The 12,370-nt window shown below is 46.0% G+C and overlaps 1 protein-coding gene across 1 annotated transcript in view; it reads left to right on the top strand.

Annotated features, from left to right (window-relative positions):
• The window catches only part of cacna1c (calcium channel, voltage-dependent, L type, alpha 1C subunit), an 880,695-nt gene that overhangs the window by 212,504 nt on the left and 655,821 nt on the right, over positions 1-12,370 (top strand). The window contains exon 4 of the mRNA XM_060902748.1: positions 8,371-8,510. Within this exon, the coding sequence (XP_060758731.1) occupies positions 8,371-8,510 (140 nt within the window). The remainder of the gene's footprint in view (positions 1-8,370; positions 8,511-12,370) is intronic.

Raw genomic sequence — 12,370 nt, 5'->3', positions numbered from 1 at the left:
GCCGCAAATTCTCCTGGGTTAGGTGTGTGAGTGTGTGGAGTTTTGTGCGCAGGTCGATAACTTATTGAATTTCATTTTTGCTCGTTGAAGGTCCCTCCTCCCAATTTTCCCGCAGTACATCTAGGATGCCACGCAGCTTACGTCCATATAATAATTCGAACGGGGAGAACCCTGTGGAGGCTTGTGGGACCTCTCACACTGTGAATAACAGGGGTTCGAGCCATTTATCCCAATTGCGTGCATCCTCGCGTACAAACTTTTTAATTATGTTCTTGAGGGTGCAATTGAACCGTTCGACTAAACCGTCCGTTCGTGGGTGATAAACACTGGTGCGGATCGGCTTAATTCCCAGTAACCCATACAGTTCGCGCAGTGTGCGTGACATAAATGTAGTGCCTTGATCAGTCAGAATCTCTTTGGGGATTCCAACTCAGGAGATGACGTGGAAGAGCGCTTCCGCAATACTACATGCGGAGATATTGCGAAGAGGCACTGCTTCCGGGTATCGCTTTGCATAGTCCACCAGAACTAAAATAAAGCGATACTCTCGTGTTGACCGATCTAATGGCCCGACGAGATCCATCCCAATTCTTTCGAATGGGGTCTCGATTAATGACAGAGGGCGCAAAGGTGCTTTTGGGATGGCCGCTGGATTTACTAACTGGCATTCATGGCACACCGTACACCACCTACAGACATCGCCGCGAATTCCTGGCCAATAGAACCGGGCCATTATTCGAGCTAGTGTCTTATCCTGCCCCAAGTGTCCAGCCATGGGATTAAAGTGAGCCGCCTGGAATACCAATTCCCGGCGGCTCTTTGGGATTAAAAGTTGTGTGATCGGCTCCTTAGTCTGAGTGTCCTGCATCACTCGGTATAATCTATCCTTCATAATGGAAAACTAGGGGAAGGACTGGGTGGTGTTTGGCTGGAGCGTTTGACCATCGATTGCTCTCACTTGGTCAAACGCATGCCACAGAGTCTCATCTCGTGACTGTTCTAATGGGAAATCCGCGAGGGATTCCCCGAGAGAAGGAGGAGGAGCCTGCTGCTCCTCACTCTGATATGGTGATGACGTGGACGGCTCTGTGCCAGCTGCTCCCGCCAATGCCACACCAGGACCTCCCCCTGCTGAACTATGGCAGGCCCCACTCTTCACTAAATGAGTCATTAGTTCCCAAAATCCCAGCCAATCAGTCCCCAAAATTATCAAGTGGGTAAGGCGAGGATTAACCACCGCCTTTACACTAAATTTCTCCCCTCGAAATAGAATGTGGACTGACACTAAAGGGTAGTTCTGAACATCCCCGTGCACACACAACACCTTCACCAATTGTGCTCTCCCCAATGCCTCGTCTTGCATCAGGCTTTGGTGGCTTGAGGTCTGATTACAGCCAGAATCCACCAAAGCCTGATATTTATCCCCTTGGATACTCACCGGTATGCGATACGCTCCGGCCCGATCGAGGGTGGTCCCTGGCGCATTGGGGATCCAGACCACTGTGCCCACCTCCAGCACTGATGCTGGAGGTGGCCCGGCTCCCCGCAGCGCCAGAAAACCAGCCCGAGCTCTCTCTCTGCACCAGCGTTCTGGGGCTCACTCACCTGAGGGGGGAGAGAGGGCAGGGAGGGCACCGGGAGGGCACCACAGGTGCAGCAGGCCAGCTGGGGTGGAGCCGGCCCCCGCCTCCGCGGTGGGGGAACGGGGCGAGGATGAGGAACAGAAGGGGAGGGGGAGAGAGAGAGGAGAGAGGAGAAGTGGAGATCTGCTGTCCTGCCATTGGAACAGCCACCAAATGGTCCTCCACCAGCTCGATGGCCTGATCCACGACACCGGGCGATGGCACTGGACCCACTCCGCGGTCCCTTCGGGTAGTCAGGCGATGAACCGCTTCAGTACCACCAGATCGACGATTCCCTCAGTGTCGCGGTTGTCAGCCCTCAGCCACCACCGGCAGACGTCCCAGAGTTGCTGGCCAAATGCGAACGGCCGTCCGACCTCCTCTAGGCGCAGAGCACGAAAGTGCTGGCATTGTTGTTCTGAGGTGCACCCCACATGCTGGAGGACAGCCCGGCGCAGGTCTGAATAGACCAGCCAGCTGTCGGTGGGGAGCTGTAGCGCAGCCAGCTGCACCTCACCCGTTAGCAGGGGGAGGAGGCGCGCCGTGCACTGTTCCACCGGCCAGCCCCAGGGCTCTGCTGCTTGCTCGAAGAGCGCGAGGAAGGCCTCGGGGTCGGCATGCGGGCCCATCTTTGTTAGGGTGAGGTGGGGAGGGCCCGCGGCGGTGGAGGTGGTGGACCCCACTGACGCGAGGAGGTGCCAGAATGCCTGACGATCTGCCTGTTGCGCCAGCACCAGGGCCTCGAACCTTTGCTCTTGCTCCTTTCGGAGGGCGACCAGCACCTGGTGCTGGCTCTGTTGGGCCATGGCGAGGGCGTGGATCAGGTCCATGAAGGGGAAGGACTCCATGGGGCTGTTCTCCTCTGTGCTCCGATTCCCAGGTTTCAGCACCACTGTAAAACTTCGAGCGGGTGGGTGGAGCACAGAAGTATGGCAGGCCAGAACTGAGTTTCCAAAAACTCTTTATTTTTGCACTTTTCAGTGATTTCACAATCTCCCAGCCACACACACACACACACACACACACACACACACACACACACACACAAGTTGTCTGGTTGGGGAGAGAGAGCTCCCTTCCTCTGCTCTCGCTCTCCTTTTATAGGGCGCGGTCGCTGGGGAAGACACATAAACAGGTTAACTGACATCAGGTGCAGTGATTCTACCACTTACCTTCCCTGACTCCGCCCTCCATTCACAGACCGATGCTTGACCACGCCCCCGCTGCCACGCAGACTCTGCTGCAGTTGCTGCAGATATATAGTCTGTGCCTGGCTCTGTGGCTGCGGATGCTGCCCTCTGCTGTCTTCACTCTCTTCTCTCTTCACAATGCCGCTCTCTCCTTTGCTCACTCATCTGAATACCTGCCTCGACAGCAAGCCTCCAGCTGCTGTGGTCTGCAGCTACAGCTTTCCAACCTGTTGGGTTGAGGTTGCCTGCCTTCAGATCATATTTACAAACATCTTTGTAGTGAAGAACAGGCCTTCCTGCAGGTCTAGAGCCAATGGCAAGCTCACCATACAGCATGTCCTCGGGGATTCGGCCATCCTGCATGCGACTGACATGGCCAAGCCAGCGCAATCGCCTCTGGGTGAGCAAGGCAAACATGCTTGGTATCCCTGCCTGTGCCAGGATGCGCTTGTTTGGAATGTGGTCTTGCCAGGTGATGCCCAGGATCCTTCTAAGGCAGCACAGATGGAAAACATTGAGTCTGCGCTCTTGACAGGAGTACGAGGCCCATGCTTCACTGCCATAGAGCAGAGTGCTGAGCACGCAGGCTTGGTACACCTTCATCTTGGTGCTGATGGTCAGCATGGAGTTTTCCCAAACCCTCTTTGCAAGGTGAACCATTGCTGCTTTGCCGATATGCATGTTCAGTTCAACATCCAGGGAGAGGTTGCTGGAGATGGTAGAGCCAAGGTAGGTGAAGTTCTCCACCACCTCGAGGGTATAGTCACCGATGGAGATGCTTGGAATGTTGCTGATGCCTTGGCCTAAGATGTTGGTCGTCTTAAGGCTGATAGTGAAGCCGAACTCTATACATGCGCCTGCAAAGCAGCTAATAAGATGCTGTAGAGCTTCCTCAGTGTGTGCAGTAAGGGCAGCATCATCTCCAAACAGCATCTCCCTGATCAGGACAGTCCGCACCTTGGTCTTTGCACAGAGGCGAGCAAGGTTAAAGAGGTTCCCATCACTTCTTGTGTGGAGGTATACGCCATTCTCTAACTGGCTGAAAGCAAAGGACAACAGCAGGGAGAAAAATATGCCAAAGAGTGTTGGGACAAATACGCACCCCTGCTTCACTCTGCTCCTGATTGGAAATGGATCTGAGGGTGAGCCATTGTACTGGACAGTACCTTGCATGCCTTCATGAAAAGAGGTGATCAACCTCAGGAGCTTGGGGGGGACATCCAGTCCTTTCCAGCCGGGTGAACAGACCTTTCCTGCTGACAAGGTCAAAGGCTTTTGTCAGATCCATGAAGATGATGTACAAGGGTCATCTCTGCTCTCAGCACTTCTCTTGCAGCTGCCTCAGTGAAAAGATCATATCAACTGTTGATCTTCCTGCTGTGAATCTGCATTGTGCCTCAGGGTATACATGTTCTGCAAGTGCCTGCAACCTGTTCAATACTACATGGGTGAAGGTCTTCCCAACAACACTGAGGAGGAATATTCCATGGTAGTTGTTGCAGTCACTGCAGCTACCTTTGTTCTTATACAGCGTGATGATGTTGGCATCATACATATCCTGGGGCACTGTACCTTCCTCCCAGCACTGTAGCAGGAGCTCATGCAAATAGTGCAGAAGAACGGACTTCTTGCCAGCCTTGATAACCTCAGGGGGAATGCCATCCTTTCCTGGAGCTTTGCCACAGGCTAGGGAGTCGATGGCCTCCATGACAGACAGGGGATTGATATGCTCAAATGCCATGTCGGTGACAATGTTCTCCCTGGAGTACAGCTTCTGATAATGCTCTGCCCATCTCTCCATCTGCTTTCTTTGGTCTGTTATGATGTTGCCAGAAGCAGACTTCAAGGGTGCAAGCTTGGTGGCACTGGGACCAAAGGCTTTCTTTATGCCATCATACATGGCACAGATTTTGCCACAGTCAGCAGAGAGTTGGATGCTCTGGCAGAAGTTCAGCCAGTACTTGTTGGCACACTGTTTAGCTATCCTTTGGGCATCATTCCTGGCCTTCCTGAGCACAGGGAGTGTCTTCTCTGAGGGCTCTCTCTTGTAGTTGAGCAGTGCTGCACACTTGGCTGCAATAATTATTGGCTCAAGTTCAGCAATTCCTGCTTCAAACCAGTCTGGGTTCCACCTCTCTCTCGCTGAAGGTGTCCAAGGTGGCATTGTAGATGCCATTATGAATGTGGATCCATCTCTCTTCAGCATTGCCTGTGAGGCAGTCCTTCAAGGCTTCTCCAATGGAGCATTCACACAGCATTCACACAGGTCTGGGATTGCTGTCCTGGCTGTTTCCTCTAGTTCTGTCCTTAACTTCCAGCCTCAAACTGTGCAATAAACTAAACTAAACTAAACTAAACTAAGTTTATTTTAGTTTATTGTTGTTTGAATGCCACATGGCATTCAAAGCATTCACACAGGACTGGGGTTGCTGTCCTGGCTGTGTTGATATGTGGGCATCCTTTCTGCTTGTAGAGATGGATTCGTTTGGGCTGACGACGCATCTTGCTGCTGACCAGGGAGTGGTTGGTGTCACAGTCAAGTCAAGTCAAGTTTATTTATATAGCACTTTTAACAAGAGATGTTGTTGCAAAGCAGCTTTACAGAATTTTAGTGACTTTAAACATGAGCTAATTTTATCCCTAGTTTATCCCCAATGAGCAAGCCTGTGGTGATGGTGGCAAGGAAAAACTGCCTCAGATGACACAGTCCAAATCACTGACTTTGTTTAGTTTAGTTTATTGCATAGTTTGAGACTGGAAGTTAAGGACAGAACTAGAGGAAAATACAATATTGTTTTGTTCACACTGAATTGTGTGAAACCCTCAAGATTATAAAGTTAATGCTGCTTTATTTTTAAATGCAGTGGGGGTATAAAATACCCAGAAAAATACAACCCTGATTGTAAATAAAAACGGAATGCAATGATGTGGAAGTTTCAAAATTCCATATTTTATTCAGAATAGAACATAGATGACATATCAAATGTTTAAACTGAGAAAATGTATCATTTAAAGAGAAAAATTAGGTGATTTTAAATTTCACGACAACAACACATCTCAAAAAAGTTGGGACAAGGCCATGTTTACCACTGTGAGACATCCCCTTTTCTCTTTACAACAGTCTTTAAACGTCTGGGGACTGAGGAGACAAGTTGCTCAAGTTTAGGGATAGGAATGTTAACCCATTCTTGTCTAATGTAGGATTCTAGTTGCTCGACTGTCTTAGGTCTTTTTTGTCATATCTTCCATTTTATGATGCGCCAAATGTTTTCTATGGGTGAAAGATCTGTACTGCAGGCTGGCCAGTTCAGTACCTGGACCCTTCTTCTACACAGCCATGATGCTGTAATTGATGCAGTATGTGGTTTGGCATTGTCATGTTGGAAAATGCAAGGTCTTCCCTGAAAGAGATGTCGTCTGGATGGAAGCATATGTTGGTCTAGAACCTGGATATACCTTTCAGCATTGATGGTGTCTTTCCAGATGTGTAAGCTGCCCATGCCACATGCACTAATGCAACCCCATACCTTCAGAGATGCAGGCTTCTGAACTGAGTGCTGATAACAACTTGGGTCGTCCTTCTCCTCTTTAGTCCGAGTGGCACAGCGTCCCTGATTTCCATAAAGAACTTCATATTTTGATTCGTCTGACCACAAAACAGTTTTCCACTTTGCCACAGTCAATTTTAAATGAACCTTGGCCCAGAGAAGACGTCTGCGCTTCTGGATCATGTTTAGATACGGCTTCTTCTTTGAACTATAGAGTTTTAACTGGCAACGGCAGATGGCATGGTGAATTGTGTTCACAGATAATGTTCTCTGGAAATATTCCTGAGCCCATTTTGTGATTTCCAATACAGAGGCATGCCTGTATGTGATGCAGTGCCGTCTAAGGGCCCGAAGATCACGGGCACCCAGTATGGTTTTCCGGCCATGACCCTTACGCACAGAGATTCTTCCAGATTCTCTGAATCTTTTGATGATATTATGCACGGTACCGGTAGATGATGATATGTTCAAACTCTTTGCAATTTTACACTGTCGAACTCCTTTCTGATATTGCTCCACTATTTGTCGGTGCAGAATTAGGGGGATTGCTGATCCTCTTCCCATCTTTACTTCTGAGAGCCGCTGCCACTCCAAGATGCTCTTTTTATACCCAGTCATGTTAATGACCTATTGCCAATTGACCTAATGAGTTGCAATTTGGTCCTCCAGCTGTTCCTTTTTTGTACCTTTAACTTTTCCAGCCTCTTCTTGCCCCTGTCCCAACTTTTTTGAGATGTGTTGCTGTCATGAAATTTCAAATGAGCCAATATTTGGCATGAAATTTCAAAATGTCTCACTTTTGACATTTGATATGTTGTCTATGTTCTATTGTGAATACAATATCAGTTTTGGAGATTTGTAAATTATTGCATTCCATTTTTATTTACAATTTGTACTTTGTCCCAACTTTTTTGGAACTGGGGTTGTAATTTTTGCTGTGTTCAGCCTTCCTGACCTGGTCACATGCATTTGTATAAAGCAAGCATATTTGTCAACTCCAGCGCCCCAAAACACTGAAAAATATCCCTTTAAAGTACATTTAGAATAGATAAAATTTGTGCAATCAATTTGCAATTAATCACAGGTTAACTATGGACAATAATGCAATTTATTGTGATTAAATATTTTAATCGATTTAATCGATTGACTAGCTACCACATATAAAAACAGAATTTTCTGGATTTTAATCATATTATTGTTTTTTTTTTAAATGAGTGAGAGATTCACTCCAATATCACAATAACAGATTTGACAAATAATTAATCTACTGTTGGTGGATCCTCAATATTTTGTTCAAATTAATGAGAGAAGAAGCATACCTCACTACCTTTCTGAAGTTTCTGAAGTGCTGTACAAGTGTCTTGGGCACCCTTTTTTCAAACAAATTTTGTTGTAGTATGGCTTCTACATTATCAAGTCAGAACATAAACATTTTAGAATTCCAAATGTTCACTTTCCATCACAAAATTAAATATTACAGGGAAAATTTTTTTATATCTGAGCAGCATATTACATAAGAGACCACTTTTCAGATTAATAAAGAAAACTTAATCAAGGTTACTGGGTTTTTCTGCAAAATTAAGAAGCAAGTGTGACAGTCTAAGTGACCAGAAGAACTGTGGCTGGTTTTGCAAGATGCTCAGTAAAACATACAGCTCATTTCCTTATAAAACTGCACTCACCGTACCTGAGAATACTTTTTTTTTTAAGCAAAGGGTCATCTCACACCAAATTGTTTCATTTATTATGGCTTACTGCTGCTTATAGCATCTTTTTTTGTTGTTGTTGTTGTTGAAACATTTCATTATTTTTTCAGCCATTTTTGGTCAACCATTTCTTTACATGTGCCTAACACTTTTGCACAGTATTAATTAATTTCAGAAGTAACAATTTTAAAACATGTTATTAAGTAAATAAAGTCCTACATGAATAAATGTTTAGACTGAACAGATGAGCAACTCAAACAGGTTCCTTAAGGCCTCTTTTTCTCACTGTTTCATGTTATTGCAGGAGCAAGTGGAATATCTCTTCCTTATCATCTTTACAGTGGAAGCATTTCTGAAGGTCATTGCATATGGGCTGCTATGTCACCCCAATGCCTATTTAAGGAATGGCTGGAATCTGTTGGATTTCATCATTGTGGTTGTCGGGTGAGTGAACGCAAATGTATTTACCTACCGTACCTCATTCATGCATGCCTTTCTTTCCCATAGAAGCCCAGTTTTAAAAGGTATCAATCCCTGCATTGTTTTTAATGTGATTTTCTTGTTTTGGGTTACTAGTTGACAGTGGCAAGGTTATAATTTTGTTTGGTTAGACAACAATTATACCTTAGTTACCAAAAGTGTTTGACTTCTGAATTCTGAGAGCATGCAGTCCTCCAACAAATCTTCATAACTCAGCAGCATGGATTTTGTTCATTCTTTGCCCTGCATCTGTAGGAGATTTGGTACAATAATGACACCAAGAATATTTCAGATTGCAAGATGCTGTGAGTTTTGGTGAAAATTACCAATTGTGACAATCATTGCTGGAAATATACTGCCACTTATGATGCCACGTGGCTGTAGATTGTATAGTGTGAGTTACAGGGAGACCTTGGACATGCAAGAGATTGGTCACAAGAAAAATCCTGTTGGAACTGTAAAAAAAAAAAACAACAACCCTGTGCTGTAGAAGGCTCTCTCATCTCAGGATGCTGATTTTAATACAAATGTTAACATGAATTCTATTACTAATGCTGACATTAAAAAGCACTTAAACCGCCAGCAACAACAAGAACAAATTATCCCCTCTGGAAAGGTTTTAGCTTTATGGTATTTGTATGAGCATGAGGATTTTTTTCCCTTTTTTTCTGAGGAATACTGAATGGCTGCTTCACTAATGCCGCTTTTCCACTACCAACGCGGCTGAGTTGGGCTGAGCCGTGCCGTGCTGAGTTGGGCTGAGTCGAGCTGAGCGGGGCTGTTGGAGTTGCATTTCGACTACAACCGCGCTGAACCGTGCTGGCTGGAAGTGGGTGGACACATTGGGTGGAGTTAGCGAAAGTGGGTGGATGTCACGTGATGTCGTTAGGCGGCGCAAACAGTGACATCAGTGATCTTTTAAGCGGTAGTCTCACGACCCGGATAGTAAACAATAAACATGGAGTCGTTAGTGTTGCTGGTCTTGGTGCTGTGGCTTGTTGTCACCGACAACGCCAACAGATACTGGCAAGAGCGTATAGATGAGGCGAGGTGCATAAGGCTTCAGAAATTCTCGTAATTCGTAATTCTTCTTCTTCCGGGTTTACGGTGTTTACAGATCCCAGCGTGCTCGCGGGGCATGTGTGGGCATGTTAGGACACTCCTCCTCACCAATCAGTGCACAAGGGAGTGTCTCCTCATGCCCCTAGCCCCACTCGGCTCGGTTTGGCTCGCTTCAGCCCTACTTCAAAACTGTGCGAGTTTTGGGTGCTAAGCAGGGCTGAAGCGAGCTGAGTCGTGCTGCTCTAAGGTAGTCGAAACGCGAGCCGTGTCGGGCTGAAGTGAGCTGAAGTGAGCTGAAAAAGGGTAGTGGAAAAGGGCCATAAGAGGAAAATAACCATGAAAAAAGAAAGGCATAAAAGCTTCGGTGAAGAATTACCTGTAGGTGAATTTATTGTTGAGAAGGTGAAGTATGTTAATGCATTATCCCTAAACTGGCATGTTGCCGGTATGTGCGCATCTGGTACATACATGCAGTTACTCTTAATGTTTGTACATGTGTTTCGTAAACTGGAGGAAAAGTGATACATTGTGGTGAAATTTAGCAAGCAGTTGATAATAATATGGAACCTTAAAATAAGACCAATGTCTTTAGTGACTATATATATATATATATATATATATATATATATATATATATATATATATATATATATATATATTGCCTTAGAAAATCATAAACTTTACTTCTGTACTTATGCCTGGGATGAAGAGCAATGTATAAAAATTCTTTAACTTTTAAAGGTATTCTTAAATGGCTGAGTATTTATAAGTGTTTCAGATGTGTCTTAAACTGTTATGAGTAGCAAAATTTAGCTGCACTGAGAGAGAAGAGGTCATTCTTTCCTAGTCACAGGTTTATGAGTGCAATTTAATTAAATTTACTTCAGTTTTATTTATATGGTGCTTTAACAATGGACATTGCCATAAAGCAGCTTTACAGAATACCAGATAAGAGTCAGATGATCAAAAACCAGTAGACAGGACTAGAATCAGTAACCAGGAAACAAGACAACAAGCTACACTGAGTGATACTTCACACTGAGTTAATGTAACCACTTTGTTTATATAGTGTGTTTGTATGTGCCAGGCAGGCCCGCCGACAGGGGGGGACAAACGGGTATGTTGTCCCGGGCCCAGGAATGGGGGGGGCCCAGAACTGGGCTCTCATGAAGTTGCGATTAAATTATTTTATTTCATTTCAAAATGTGTTGATTTGGGGGAGAAATGTGCTATATTTGCATTCAATAAATGATTTCTAGATCTTTTGCCATTGTCTTTGAAAAAGGCGTCAAACCCCCTACTGCAAAAATGGTTTGGTCTGACTCTTTGATTAAGGGGAAAAAATGACATTGTTCGATCATAGCGCTTCGACAATCAGCGTGCGTGCCATTTGCCAACATGCACAAGTCAGGAGCACAGAAAAGAAAAGAGAAAAAGAGGAAGAAACCAAGAGACTCAGGGGCTCACTGCATAAATATTTTAAAAAAGATTCGGATGATGCAGCAGGTACTAGCAAAGGCAGTGGGGCAGCTGAGCCAGGTAAGAGACAGCCAACTTTTTCCAGCCCCGTAAAGTAACCCCAACCAAGGCACGCGTGGCATGCAATTCATGTTACAAATGAGGGGAGAGCAAGTCACACTGAACACCATATCAAACGCACAGGGCATTGAATCATTTCATAACCACAACAGCTTAAGGCCCGGTCACACAGCACTCCGCGTCTATATCACGTACAAAAAGATACAAAAATCTGGTGGACGTGGTCGTAAGTGCTAATTTTTGGTCAATTTTGGCTTTGCCGTGCTTTGTACGGGGTATGGCCGTCGGCGGCTGTTTCACTGCTGCAGCACTGCCTAAGCACAGCTAACCAAGTCCAGCCACGCACCCAGATGTTCCGTACCACCCTCCTCCTCCTTCTTCTTCTTCTCTCAGCAAGGATATGTTGAGCCTGTATCAGTTGGTTCTGTTGGTGCTGGAGCATTAAGATGAGGACATCACAGCATTGAGGGTTCATGTTCACCCCTTGACATCTAGACTGCAAGTGCCGAGGTCTCAGAAAATTACGGTATTTATACATGCCGCAAATCAGAAGTGATGCAGAAGTGATTAGACAGTGATCAATCGAATTTAGAACTTGTTTGAGACGTCGTTTAACGGGCTTAGACAGTGCTATGTACGCGGAAAAATCCATTTCTCAGTGATAAGCCGCTAAACACACGCTATATCCCGTGATACCAACGCGTAACACCCGTCCGATGACCGTGCTCTGCCCGTGATAGACCGCCAAACTTTCGCGTCTTACCACGTCTCCCCAAGTTTTAATAACGGCCGGGACACTGATTATCACGTGTTTTTCACGTGTGTTGCACGTCTTTACCACGTGTGCCGGCCGTGGTTGTCCGCGGTCTAAATTTTTGAGCAGTCCAAAACTTTTTGCCGCGTCCGACGCCGTTCCGATTTTCCCCTGCGTCCTGTCACGTCTGTATATCGACTGTAACACGTCTTAACTTCGACATCAACACGAACAACATCGTCTGCTTCACGGGAGAGCACTTTTTGACGGGTTTTGGCCGTGATAAAGCCGTAAAGCGCTGTGTGACCGGGCCTTTAATAACATTGTGTTTCATATATCTGATTGAAGCTAAGAATATTCACATTAGCCCGCAATCATATCCCGCCGTTTCTCCAGCGGTGTGTTCTTCTCTGCTTTTCACACTGGACAGTACGTACGCACAGTATACTATGTTCGCCCCCAGCCCTGC

This window comes from Neoarius graeffei, chromosome 21, assembly GCF_027579695.1.
Source record: "Neoarius graeffei isolate fNeoGra1 chromosome 21, fNeoGra1.pri, whole genome shotgun sequence".
Classification (NCBI taxonomy): domain Eukaryota; kingdom Metazoa; phylum Chordata; class Actinopteri; order Siluriformes; family Ariidae; genus Neoarius; species Neoarius graeffei.
This window is presented reverse-complemented; position numbering and strand designations above follow the sequence as displayed.